General features: G+C 43.4%; 1 protein-coding gene across 1 annotated transcript in view; it reads right to left on the bottom strand.

The window, feature by feature from the left end:
* Nucleotides 1-12,474, bottom strand: part of MTM1 (myotubularin 1) — a 41,684-nt gene that overhangs the window by 19,083 nt on the left and 10,127 nt on the right. Inside the window, exons 2-5 of the mRNA XM_075572667.1 lie at nucleotides 5,613-5,685; nucleotides 3,307-3,379; nucleotides 3,111-3,205; nucleotides 302-424 (exon numbers count right to left, since the gene is read on the bottom strand). Coding sequence (XP_075428782.1) covers nucleotides 302-424; nucleotides 3,111-3,205; nucleotides 3,307-3,379; nucleotides 5,613-5,675 — 354 coding nt within the window. The 5' untranslated portion in view covers nucleotides 5,676-5,685. The remainder of the gene's footprint in view (nucleotides 1-301; nucleotides 425-3,110; nucleotides 3,206-3,306; nucleotides 3,380-5,612; nucleotides 5,686-12,474) is intronic.

Genomic DNA, 12,474 nt, shown 5'->3' with positions numbered 1-12,474 from the left:
CAAAAGGGCCCACATTCACGGAGACGCTTTTGAAAGCAAACAGGATGGTAACAGGGGAGGTACAAAATTAAATTAAAAAGTTTGTTCAAAATATTTACAGTAGGACCCATTTTAAATAATTTTCTAATAAATTATAGATCAAGACAAATATACAATATCACCCAGCATGAAGACTAAACATGAATATAAATGTGTAGTGCCATGCCCCCCTTGGGCAGTACGGTATCATTCTGTAACGGAGGATACGTCTCGAACGTAGAAACTTCATTCACCGTGTAAGTTGGATTTTTGTTAAGCCTTATTCAGAACGTACTTTGCAGGTTATATCCAGTCCGTAAGCGTTTTCTCCTCTACTGGAAGCGCCTCCCATCTTTTCTATCCTTCCAATAACACCGAGGGGAACACCGAATGCCATCACCAGCTCCTACACACAAAAACAAATGAACAAGAAACCGCTCAATGTAACCCGTTTATACTATAACCGCTCTGCTGCTCACACTGCAAAATAGCAAAATACTGAACTGAAATACCTGTGTTGTGTTAAGGCAGATGTGCTCAACTCACGTAATCAAGACATACACACCGCCCCCCCCCCCCCCCCCCCCCTAGTCAGGATATCCCAGCTTCAGCACAGGTGGCTCAATTAGAGGCTCTTGATTGAGCCATCTGTGCTGAAGCTGGGATATTCTGAAAACCTGACCTGTTGGAGGGGAGGGGAGTCTTGTGGACTAGAGCTCCCCTGTGTTAAGGTTTGTAATGCATTAGGCTCACAGTATAACATTTTGTAATATAGAATGCAAGTCTGTAAATAAAACGGTTCACTAAAGTTTCATGACGTTTTGAACAGACAGAAGAAATGTTCCCCATGTATAACACAGTTTGGCAGTGTCATCCAGTACCGGAGATCCATCTGGGCCAGAAGTCTATGCAACATGTCCATCAGGACCAAACAAAGTATTCACTAAACTGTGATTTCTATGGAAAATACAAGCTAATGTACTTGGATAACTTAACAGAGATCTAGGATAAATGAACCACTTTGATACTGAAAGGCTCTAACAATACCGATTGCAGCTCAAATCATTTACTTTAAACTCTTTGTCCTTTCCAACCGAGTGTGTGTATTCATGAGATATTATTATTATTATTATTATAATAAACTTATTTCATAAAGCGTTTTCTTCCAATGGGACTCAAACCACTTCACAACCAGCATTGTATATTAGATTTTTACAGACAATCACTGCCCAGATGATCTTACAATCAATGTTTTTGGTGCCTGAGGCACAGGGAGATAAAGTGACTTGCCCAAGGTCACAAGGAGCCAACACTGGCATTTGAACCAGGTTCCCGTCTTTACTCACTGAGCCACTCCTCCAGCGTTTCAAACATACACAGTGCTCAGGGGTTCAAACTGACCTCTTCCCCAAACACAATAAATGAAGAAAATAATGAAAAAAAAATTTACACTAAAATATATTTTTAAATGTTTTTTTTTTTTTTTTTAATAAAAGCAGGTCATACTAACGGGGCAAGATACTAGCATTATACAGTAGGACTTCATATCATGGGATTGCTGCATTACACCTACAAACATTTTGCTGCCACTGGTTCACGTTGGTCCTCATTGGGACTGCAGCTTTAAGTTTACAGAAACGACAAATGATCAGCTACAGTAGGAGTGGCCAACAACAGGTCAGGTTTTCAGAATATCCCTGCTTCAGCACAGGTGGCTCAATCCATGGCTCAGTCAAAGACTGAGCCACCTGTGCTGAAGCAGGGATATACCGAAAGCCTGACCTGTTGGGAGGGGGGGGGGGGGGGGTCTTGAGGATGGGATTGGAGAACCCCTGAGCTGCAGTGAAGCTCTCTTGCGAGGAATAAATTACTTGTGTTTCCCCAGCACAAACGATTGTCATGGCGATGAACTTTAGAGCGAACACGGAGAAGCGCCCGCATTTTATTTTGCATGAAAGGTGCCAGGATTTCTCAAGCCAAGAAAAATAGACTTCACATAGAGCCTTAGTACAAGACATTAACATCATCGGCTGCATTACAAACACTGATATTTTACATGGATACTCCGTTTCTCCCCCCCCCCCCCCCCCCCACACACACACACAAACATTGACCTTTAAAAGCCATCCATCCACACTACTTACAATTCAAAAAGTTTTAAACCTCCATTACATGTTTTATCTGAGATTTAACAACTTTACAAGTAGAATATGAAAAAAAAAAAAAAAAGGAGTTACATGTGCGGCTGAAATTTCCTCTCTTGAGATCAACTACAAAATACTTTGAAGTACTGATAATTACTCAATGGTTGTTAGCCTCTGACCGAGGATAAACATTTCCGAACTGATGGGAGTTCACATCTCATATAAAACGAGCAATGCTGTGAATAGGAACTTGTAACAAAGTAAAAATATTCGTCGTGGTAAACCCAACCGTGAACCAAGCTGCTCCCCCACCAAACGAAAAGAAAAAAACATCTGGTTCCCAAAGTATTGATGCAAGCCGTGATCCCTCTGAAAACTGGCCATGAAAAGCAAAACCACTGTTAATGGAGTTTCGTCAAAGGCACTTGTACAGTTTTGTATTCAGACACCAACTGATGAACAACCAAATAGGGGTTTTCTTCATGACACCCATACAGGTAGTCCCAACACCGTCTCAGTCGTATGGGTTCTTATTCGCTATATCTAGATAGAGGGCCATAGCCATTGTCCTCAAATAACACTGCATACATGGCCTCTAATTGCCAAGCGGTCCGGTTTGATTCAATCCATCTTAGTTGCAGAGATCGAAAGTCAAGAAACAGAAAGGAAAGACCTTGGGAGCAGGGACTCCTCTTCCTAAAAGTTACTTTTATGTCTGAAGCACTTCTACCTTGTGTGTTATTTATATCATTATATTGTCACGTATTACTGCTGTGAAGCGCTATGCACATTAATGGCACTATATTAATAAAGACATACTTACATACTATCACCCATGTGATATTTAACATACGTTTCTGGATGTCATAGCATAAAAATACCTCCCCCCCCCACCCCAAAAAAAAGGTATCAGACTCACAACACAATGGAGTGGACATCTCAACTTACCGTCTCCTCACCTTTGAAGTACAGTTTATAGTTTGTGATATGTACTCTTCCCTTCACAGGTCCATTAAACGGACACATGTAGATAACATCCTTGTCTGTCAAAAAATGGAGTAACAAATATCAAACAAATACACATTTTCCGATGGAGCATCACAGATTAAAACCTTGGAAGAGAAGTAGTGAGCTTCACAATCACCTGTTACAACAGACTCTCCAGGTAGACGAGGTATTTCATCACCGTGCTCCTGGTTTATACCATCTCTTTGAGGCTGCAGAACAAAATAATGCATTAGTCTTCTGTCCTAGGCTCACTGAGATTTGACAGGCAGGAAACTCGTCTCCTTAAAGGCAAATAGAGTCCTCCGTGATTTCGGATAAACTTTATTAATGAGTACAAACGGAAATAGAAATGAAAACTTTGGGGATGCATAAATTAGGGGAAGGTGAAAACACAATGCCATAACAGGGAGAGCAGTGAGGGTTAGACCAAGGGTGCACAAACTGGGGGGCGCGGCAGTTGCAGAGGCCCCGCGGTCTTCCCCAAATTCCCCGAACGCGACGACGGCAATGCATTTGTTTTGACGCTGCGTCGCTGGTCGCCGGCACTATAAGCGCAGCCTTGGGGGCCTGAAAAGGCTTCGCTAAGGCAAGAGGCAGCAATGACAGCTTAGTTAGTACATTACACAGTAACAAGAGACCAGGGCAAAGGTCACTGCAGCCAAAAAGGAGAAAGAAAACACATGCAGGGGACAGAACAATTCGAAACACAAATTATAAAGCTTCCTAGAAGTCAATAGTCTGCACTCCTGCGTCTATCTCAAAGTTCAATGTTATATATTGGATTCGAAATAAGGCGAGAGGCTCACCTGACCTTTATTTCCAATCACACATGCATGTATTTTCAGAAGATATCCTTAAACCACACTGATGATAAATGTGCCGTAGAAGTCGAGTCCGGTATAATTGGTGAAGCTACTTCTGTGATCCATTTACCAAGAGTGAGCCAATGCCAATTTTACGGTTATGCTACATCTAACATGTGGCTTTACCTGCCCCAGATCAACTGTGTCCCCAAAAACTTCATTACCCACTGACGAGCGGTGTTTAAATCAGGGGTGGCCAAAAAAAAAAAAAAGTCCTCAAGGGCTACCAACAGGTCAGGTTTTCAGGATATCCCTGCTTCAGCACAGGTGGCTCAATCAGTGGCTCACTGAGTCATCTGTGCTGAAGCAGGGATATCCTGAAAAACTGCCTTGTTGGTTTGCCCTTGAGTACTGGAGTTCGTCCCCCCTGATTGAAATATTCTTTGTTGGTGCGATTTGACTAGTCTTTTCCTCCCATTATACATCAATTTACTAGACTACTGGTGTTCTTCTGCAGACTTTGTTGTTTGTACAGCTTTATACAACTGTTGAATTTACTGTTAGCTAATAAGAAAAGTGTTCGTCTGGCTTTATTCCCGGTCCGTCTGCCTCACGGTGCGCTACAAAATGTCCCGCTGACCATGACGCTTTAATCCCCGATAACCTTGGTTGCAAATTTTGAGACGTTTCCTGGCTCTGTTGCAAAATGGTTGATTTCAATGGCCCTCAGTTCCAAGTACTCACAATAAAACACTGATTACTAATTGCAGAATCATGTGGCACTAGAACAGGACCTGGAGTCAAAGTAAATTAAAAACTGAAAGAGTTCATGAAACACACACACACAAAAAAAAAAAAAACATTCGGGGCTGTTCTATGGGACGTACAGTACTTCCTACATACCTTATTTTCTTTGAAATAAGCTAATGTCAAACCTCTGTCGTCCCCTTACACCAGTTGATCTTAACTCCAGGCCCCCCCCAAAAAAGGTTAGGTTTTAAAGATATCCCAGCTTCAGCACAGGTGGCTCAATCGAGCCACCTGTGCTGAAGCAGGGATATCCTCAAAACCTGCCCTGTTGGGGGTTCTTGAGGACTGGAGTTGAGCAGCTCTGCCACTGGCCATTCTGAAAACACCACAAGAACTGGAACATATCCAAGTCCCTTGTGCCAGTGGCGGCACATCCGTTTTATGCCAATCCTGGGGCAACTTCTTTCCACCAGAACAGGGGAAGGGTCCAGGGGCATGTGATTACTTGATCAAATACGAGCCATTGGTACCAAAATTGCGATAGACCACTGCAAGTGTTAGCTCAGGGGTTCTCAATGCCAGCCTGCAAGGTCCACCAACAGGTCAGGTTTTCAGAATATCCCCTCTTGAACACAGGTGGCTCAATCGAAGACTCAGCCACCTGTGCAGAAGCTGGGCCATCCTTAAAACCTGACCTGTTGGTAGACCCGTGGGTTAGCTTAATCGTATCCCCATCACCGAAACGGTTTGGGTGCGCGCATAATTGTAGCAAGTCAAATAATCCCCCTAAACAATTTGACATTGACCACATTATTTAGGATTCACTTGCCCTCTTAGCCCCACGAGAAAGTATAAAAACTAAACCGGAAATAGGAAATACACCACTTACCCTTCTCAACGAGGAACTTTCCAAGGAGTGCGAGTTGTACTTCGGTGCGGAGGACGAGGCCATTGTGAAAATGCTTAAAAATAAAATGAACACATAATTGTAAACATCAAATGGGTAGCAGTTAAAACTGAAGGGGCTATTGACAGTGTGATTCTAGAGCAGTGATTTTCAACCGGGGTTCCGCGATCACCCCTCAGGGTACGGGAGGGGGGGAGCTGGGACAACTAGTCCAGCTGTTCCAGGCCCAGCGGCACCCCACATAGCAGTGACCCGGTGGCTCCCGAGCTCAGCAGCAGCAGCAGCCGCCCGCTCACCGCTATCCTTCCTCTGCCAGCTCCTGTCAACTTCCAGCTGACAGGTGGGAGAGGAAGGATTAGGTAAGAGCAAGTGCTCTCTGCACCGGCAGCTCGCTTAAAGTGTGAGAGTGAGTGCGTGCGAGTATGAGAGAGAGACAGGGAGTGTGTGTGTGTGTGTGTGTTTAGAAGAGAGTGTGAAGAGGGAGAGACACGAGAGACGGGGGTGAGGCTTCCCCACAATTTTACAATCTAATTCTGGAGTTCCTTAACAACAACAAAAAGGGTTGAAAAAACACTGTTCTAGAGCGCCAGACAATGGTGCGCAGAATGGTTACGCACAGCCGGTTTCAGAAAAGCTGCAGACAAAAAGGTATCACTTGTGAATGAGAGGACCGGTCTGCAATTAACTACAACTGCTGAACACCGCAGTGTCTCGAAAGTCATTTCAAATGCTATAGACACCAACAGAGAAGCCTGGAGTGAGGGGAAGGATTGCACAAACAGTTCTGATCGGAGGGAAAGGTACAAGGCAAAATATCAACATGGCAACCTGGTGAGAGAGTGTGGGTATGTGTTCAGAATGCGTTACGTTGTCGTTTCTCTAAGGAGAGGGAACTGGTGATATACAATGCGGCATGATGCTTTTTATCCCCTTTTAATAACATCGCAATCACAACAATAAAATGTTAAGTAGTTCAATGACAAACACACACCAGTTTGACAATGTCACAAGCTAGATGTCAGACTAGTGTCTGTAAAATTAAGAAAGGGAAAAAAAAACAGCTTCAGGCCAATGAAGAAACACAGTTTATCATTCTAGACAGAGTACAAATAGATATAATTCGATTTCAAAACTCACAAAGACTAGAGGAAGAAAATGTTACATTCACAATCTCCCCAAGGCAAATTGATGAGAGCCGTACAAATGAACTAGAACATAGTAACAACATAAGCAATAAGTTAGGAGAGCACACACAGAGCAAACTCGTGTCCGGCATGCAGGGGTCCAATCAACTTCAAGTCTATCACGGTAACCTATCACCAAGCAGGAAATGCAAGGGATCGCCATCATAGGTTTGTAAACGGTTGGTTTACACATACGGAAAAAAAAACTAAGATTTCAATGTACATCAAAATGTAGATGGGGAATTTCTGCACAAGCAGAAAGACGTGCATAACAGAATATAAATAGTTATTTTCTATACACAAGCATAATAATAACAATATTATGATTGTTAGAAATATAATTGAGGACTGGAGTTAAGCTCCGTTGATATACAGTATACCCAGAGATAAGTTATTTAGCAGAGCTGCAAGGTTGTACAAGTACAATGAATACCCTCAGCCAATATATTAAGGACACGTCCTGAACGATACGTAGCATGCTTTTTTAATTTTTTTTAAAGGAACTTACAATGTTAAATAAAACAATCATTCACAGCTGGACGCGTCAGTCACAACACCCCCCACAAGCGCGTCCACTCGAGGAAGAACCCTACTGTACAACAGCTAGTTTCAGATCGCTGCATCTACTGAGGGGTCTACATTTCTTTGCCACACTTCAGCATCATTTGATCACTTTCACTTACTCCAGCAACATAGCATCAATCACTCCATGGAAAAGATATACAGTCCGATGACAAAATGATCCAAAAAAATATAGCAACCGAACATTTGCACACTTACTTATCCCAATCACCATATATTTCCTATAATAAAGGCAGCACAACCTACACGTTTCACATGGGAGCCAAGTGAAAAGCAATGTTTTTTTAAATTTGCAACACACACACACCATTTCCATCATTGCTCTAAAGCAGGAGTGGTCAACTTCAATTCTCAGGGGCCACCAACAGGTCAGGTTTTCAGGATATCCCTGCTTCAGCACAGGTGGCCCAGTCAAGACACCTGTGTTGAAGCAGGGATATCCTGAGAACCTGACCTGTTGGTGGCCCTGAGGACTAGAGGAGCCCACCTCTGCTCTAAAACATTAATATTTCTGCAGAAATTCACATTTGGATCCAACAAAATCAACACACTTCCGGGTTTGTCCAGTTATACATACAAGCAGGGACTGATTGAGCCACCTGTGCTGAAGTTGGGATATCCTGAAAACCTGACCTATTTGGGGGGGTGGGGGGGGAGAGAATTGATCACCCTTGCTCTAGACATATATTATTTTATTTATTATAATTTTTTTTTTTTTTTAAAGTAAACCTGTATTGCTGCTTTAGTGGCAAACCACCAAGCCGCTTTCTCCCCCCCCCCCCCCCCCCCTTTCATTCTCTGGCAGCCCCCTGTTTCCGGAGGTACTTACTTCCATAGTGTGCCGGTAGCCAAACCAGGGTTCACATTATGGCTGCTTTTCAAATCTCCCGGGCCCTGTAAGCCAATAGGAAGCGGTGCCGTCACCCAGTTCGGCTTCCTATTGGCTCATGTGACCACGGGGCTTTAAACTGCAGGAGATACCGGCACTCTCTTCGGAGGTCTGTATCTCTGGAAGCAGGGGGCCCCCGCAGCTGAAATCAATGGGGTTCAGCTCCAGAAACCCCCTGCATAAATACATTTATATAATATAATAATACATACTCCTTGAAGGCAGTAATTATAGGCCGTCTAAGTAACCCTAATGGTTAAACACACACAGGGCATCAACATCTGTTTTCAAGACCTAAACACCTGTTGCTCGTCAATCACAACGTACTTAAACACCGTTTCATATTACAAATCGAAACCTTCCACTGACATTAATATAAGTGGGAACTGTGCAACGTGCGGAAATGGATTCTGGGTTATGTTTTTATTGCTAGTTATGTCAGTTTGTTGGAAATGACACAAAATTAAGTACTTCTATTTAAAAAAAATAAAAATAAAAACCAGTCCTCAGGCAGCCCGATGCAGCAGAGACCCGAGTGCGCCTGTGTTTCCTCACCCTCCATCTGATAGAACATTCCAGCTATACGGACATTCTACAGAACTCTGCTGCTGTGGCCTATGGCAGTGTTTTTCAACAGAGGTTTCCTAGGAACACATGCGTTCCAGACATCCCTAAAATTTTCAGGTAATTTGAAAATGTTACCAAAATACAGAAGAATTTAGAATACATTTGATCTCAGACGCGCTATTAGAGAGGGTCGGGGTTCCTTACAATGCATCTGATCTCAGACGCGCTATTAGAGAGGGTTGGGGTTCCTTACTATGCATCTGATCTCAGACGCGCTATTAGAGAGGGTTGGGGTTCCTTACTATGCATCTGATCTCAGACACGCTATTAGAGAGGGTTGGGGTTCCTTACTATGCATCTGATCTCAGACGCGCTATTAGAGAGGGTTGGGGTTCCTTACTATGCATCTGATCTCAGACGCGCTATTAGAGAGGGTTTTGATAACCAATACTTTTTTCTTATACATTATTCTATAAAAATTATTTTAAATGTAAGAAGAAAAGAAGCATTCAAGAAGTCAGATCTTATTCTTAACCTTTTGCGTTCCCCAATAGCAGTCAGTACGTCATGGGGTCCTAGGTGCCATGTTATGTAGTGGCCACGTTATGCCCAAGGAGTGCTTTTTCCGCTTTTATCCCGCCCTGCATGAAAACATGAAAACATAGGGGGAACGACGAGGAAGGCCAATAAAGGGCGAGAAATACAAACGGGAGCAGGAAAGATGGCTGCCAGGGTCTCTTTGCCATGTTTTGTTTAAAAAGGAAAGGTTTTAATTCCTTTCTGAATGGAAGTAAAGATTCCTAATTTCTTAAAGCTGCAGGAAGCTTATTCCACAGTCTTGGGGCAGTTCTTGAAAAAGCTCTCCCACCAGCTTAACTGACCTTAAACTGAGGGCCATTTAGTTGAGGGTCGATGGCAGATCTAAGGCTTAGTCTATATACACTTCGCCCATGCGGAGGCGCGCTGAGGCTCAGGGAAAGCGGTGCTTTCCCTGGCCTTAGAGCGCGCGCCGTCCATGGGCGTGTCGGCGGGCGGGCCAGTGACATCAGCGAGCTCTGAAACTTAACATTTGTTAAGACACACGTTTCCGCAGGTGTGCGGAAGCGTGCGCGAGCCCCTGCTAAAGCCGCTCTCATTGCGGGGTTCAGTGCCGAGCAGCAGCACGCCTCAGCACGGGTCAGCGCTTAGGCCCGAGGCCTAAGGGTCCAATTGGAGGTGTTCCTGATTAGGCAGTTCTGAAGGAAAGGGTGGGGGGCTAGTCTATGTATAGCCTTAAATGTAAGGGCCAAACTCTTAACATGAACCTTTTGTTCCACCGGGAGCCAGTGCACTTAAAGAGTTAAAAGATGTCATAACAGCAAACACATTTTATATAATAATATATCAATTAAAACATCTTGCTTTGAAAAATTGTATTTCAAAAGGAACAAGGTCATTGTAGTATTACATTCACTTACTGCAATAGTGCACTTTGCCCAGAGATGGGACCCCCTCATTAAGGTGCAATCCCACAGTGGGCCAGAATGTCTTAGGGGTCTCTAAATGGGGACGTTTTTGTCAATCAAGTGTTCCCTTTCCCCTTATCGCACCCGGTCCTTGTCAGAAAAGAACCAATAAAGATAAGGGGAGGTGGGATTCTGGCTGTACTAGCACTTACTCATCACACAGTGACATCACATAAAAAGGGAGCAGCCAGAGGAAATCAAACCACCTCCCAAGTCTAAGGCTTGTAATATAGTGCGCTATAGTGCGTGTGCGCGCACGGTGTTGCGTGTGCGCGCACGGCGTTGCGCATGCACGTGGCGCGGGCGTTTAGTTTGTAGAGGGTAAGCGATGATGCGCGCATCTAAGGGGGTGTGGCTATGATGTCACAGCACTGGTTCATAGCGTCACGTGGTGACAGTGCGAAAATACAATTCTCTTGTACTTTCTCTGGTCTGCTGCCCCACCGCTCACCGCCGTGTGCATCTCGACAGTATCAACGTCAGCCTCCCACAGTCAATTGTAATTGATGCGCACACGCACGGTAGCGCAAAAGCGCACTCTATATTACAGGCCTTACTCTAAAAATTAAGTATAAATACATGTCAGATTTGAGTAAAATGTTATCCATTACCCAGATGAGACCCCTTAAACATGTCCCTGGAATTAGTTCACTTTGGTCCTAGGAGGGATCGCCCCTTTAAAGCAGTAGTGCGAGCTGCCGTTTAAAAAGTGTATGCATGAATCTGATCCAAACAATAAGCAATTAGGTAAGTTGCCGATCGATCGGTGAAGATTCGGCTCGGGAGGTTCACTAAATGTCAGTGCAGCAGAAGAGGACCAAAGATGTAAAGATCTGTGGGGAAGATCATGTGACCAGGCAGTCACTATATACAATTGATGCACTGCTAGAGAGGGCAGGGCTCAAAAAAGGGTGGGCCAGAGCCCATTTCAGAAGAGGAAGGGGATGTGACTTTGTAAATGGTTGCTATAGAAACACAAATTGCTCGTTACAATAGAATACATAAAAAGGTCATTGAGATTAAAAAATATTTGCTACATGTATTTTCTCATAGTACAGAACTGAAGAAAAACACACGTAGGATATTGCTTGGTCTGCAGCTTTAAGTCGTTGTGAATATAAACATTGGTTACGGCCATCGGAACCCAGGTAATTCTGATATTATTCTATAGAGAGAGTCCAATACTGGCAGACTACAGGAATCCCACCTGCCGTCGACAACAGTAATACAAGGCTTCCATAGCTAGTCTTGGTAGTTGGCCCAACAGAAGGCATAATCCCTGCATGCACTAGCCCCCCTAATTATCCTGTTTGGGCTATTTAAGCTGTTTATCTCAAAGTGACCATTAGGCACTACCGCCACAACATAACAATGTCTGAATGAACAGAGGCAGAACCAATAGAGGAGTAAAAGGAAATTATAGCCAATGCCTCAAAACTGTTCAATCCTATTCCCAGGACTAATTAATTAGTCTCTTGGCAACGACATGTTCCAATACTGTACTGAATTTTGTTAGACTTGTTCTAGCATTGAAAGATGTAATAACATAACATACTACTGTCTCCATATATTCAATGTATTTTATACCTGGCGTGGATCAGAGTACACGGCCAAGCAACTGAGCAGTAAAATAATGCGACATCGCTAAACCCTGACATTTGTCAACTCTTAAGAGTTTTACAGTTGTCAAGAGAAGCCAAGAAAATCAAATACAAAGAGATATCAAGGGAAATTGTGCCCTTTCCCCTCAGCGGTGCAATTCCTCGGCTGGTAGATTGGCTGGAAGCTACAAACTTGCAGCACGCAACTCATTATTACAAGACACGTTGGTATGAAAACAAATAACCTGCACAACATTTGAAGCCATGACCAACCCTGTGACCAAACTACAAATATTGTAAATAAATTTAAAAATATAAATATATATATATTTGTAGCAAAAAGTGGCACTGTGTGCTCATTTGCATGTCATTTCCCAGAATCCCTTGCTGCAGTGGAAGTGCTGTGTGCTAATGGTGAAAGGCGGGGTTGCAGATCTGCCGAAGATGAGCATAAAGTTGTATTTACATTTCCAATATATAATATATATATAATATATAATATATATATAATATATA

Source organism: Ascaphus truei, chromosome 16 (genome assembly GCF_040206685.1).
Source record: "Ascaphus truei isolate aAscTru1 chromosome 16, aAscTru1.hap1, whole genome shotgun sequence".
NCBI lineage: Eukaryota > Metazoa > Chordata > Amphibia > Anura > Ascaphidae > Ascaphus > Ascaphus truei.
Note: the sequence above shows the minus strand (reverse complement) of the source record. Positions and strands in the feature narration are given on the sequence as shown.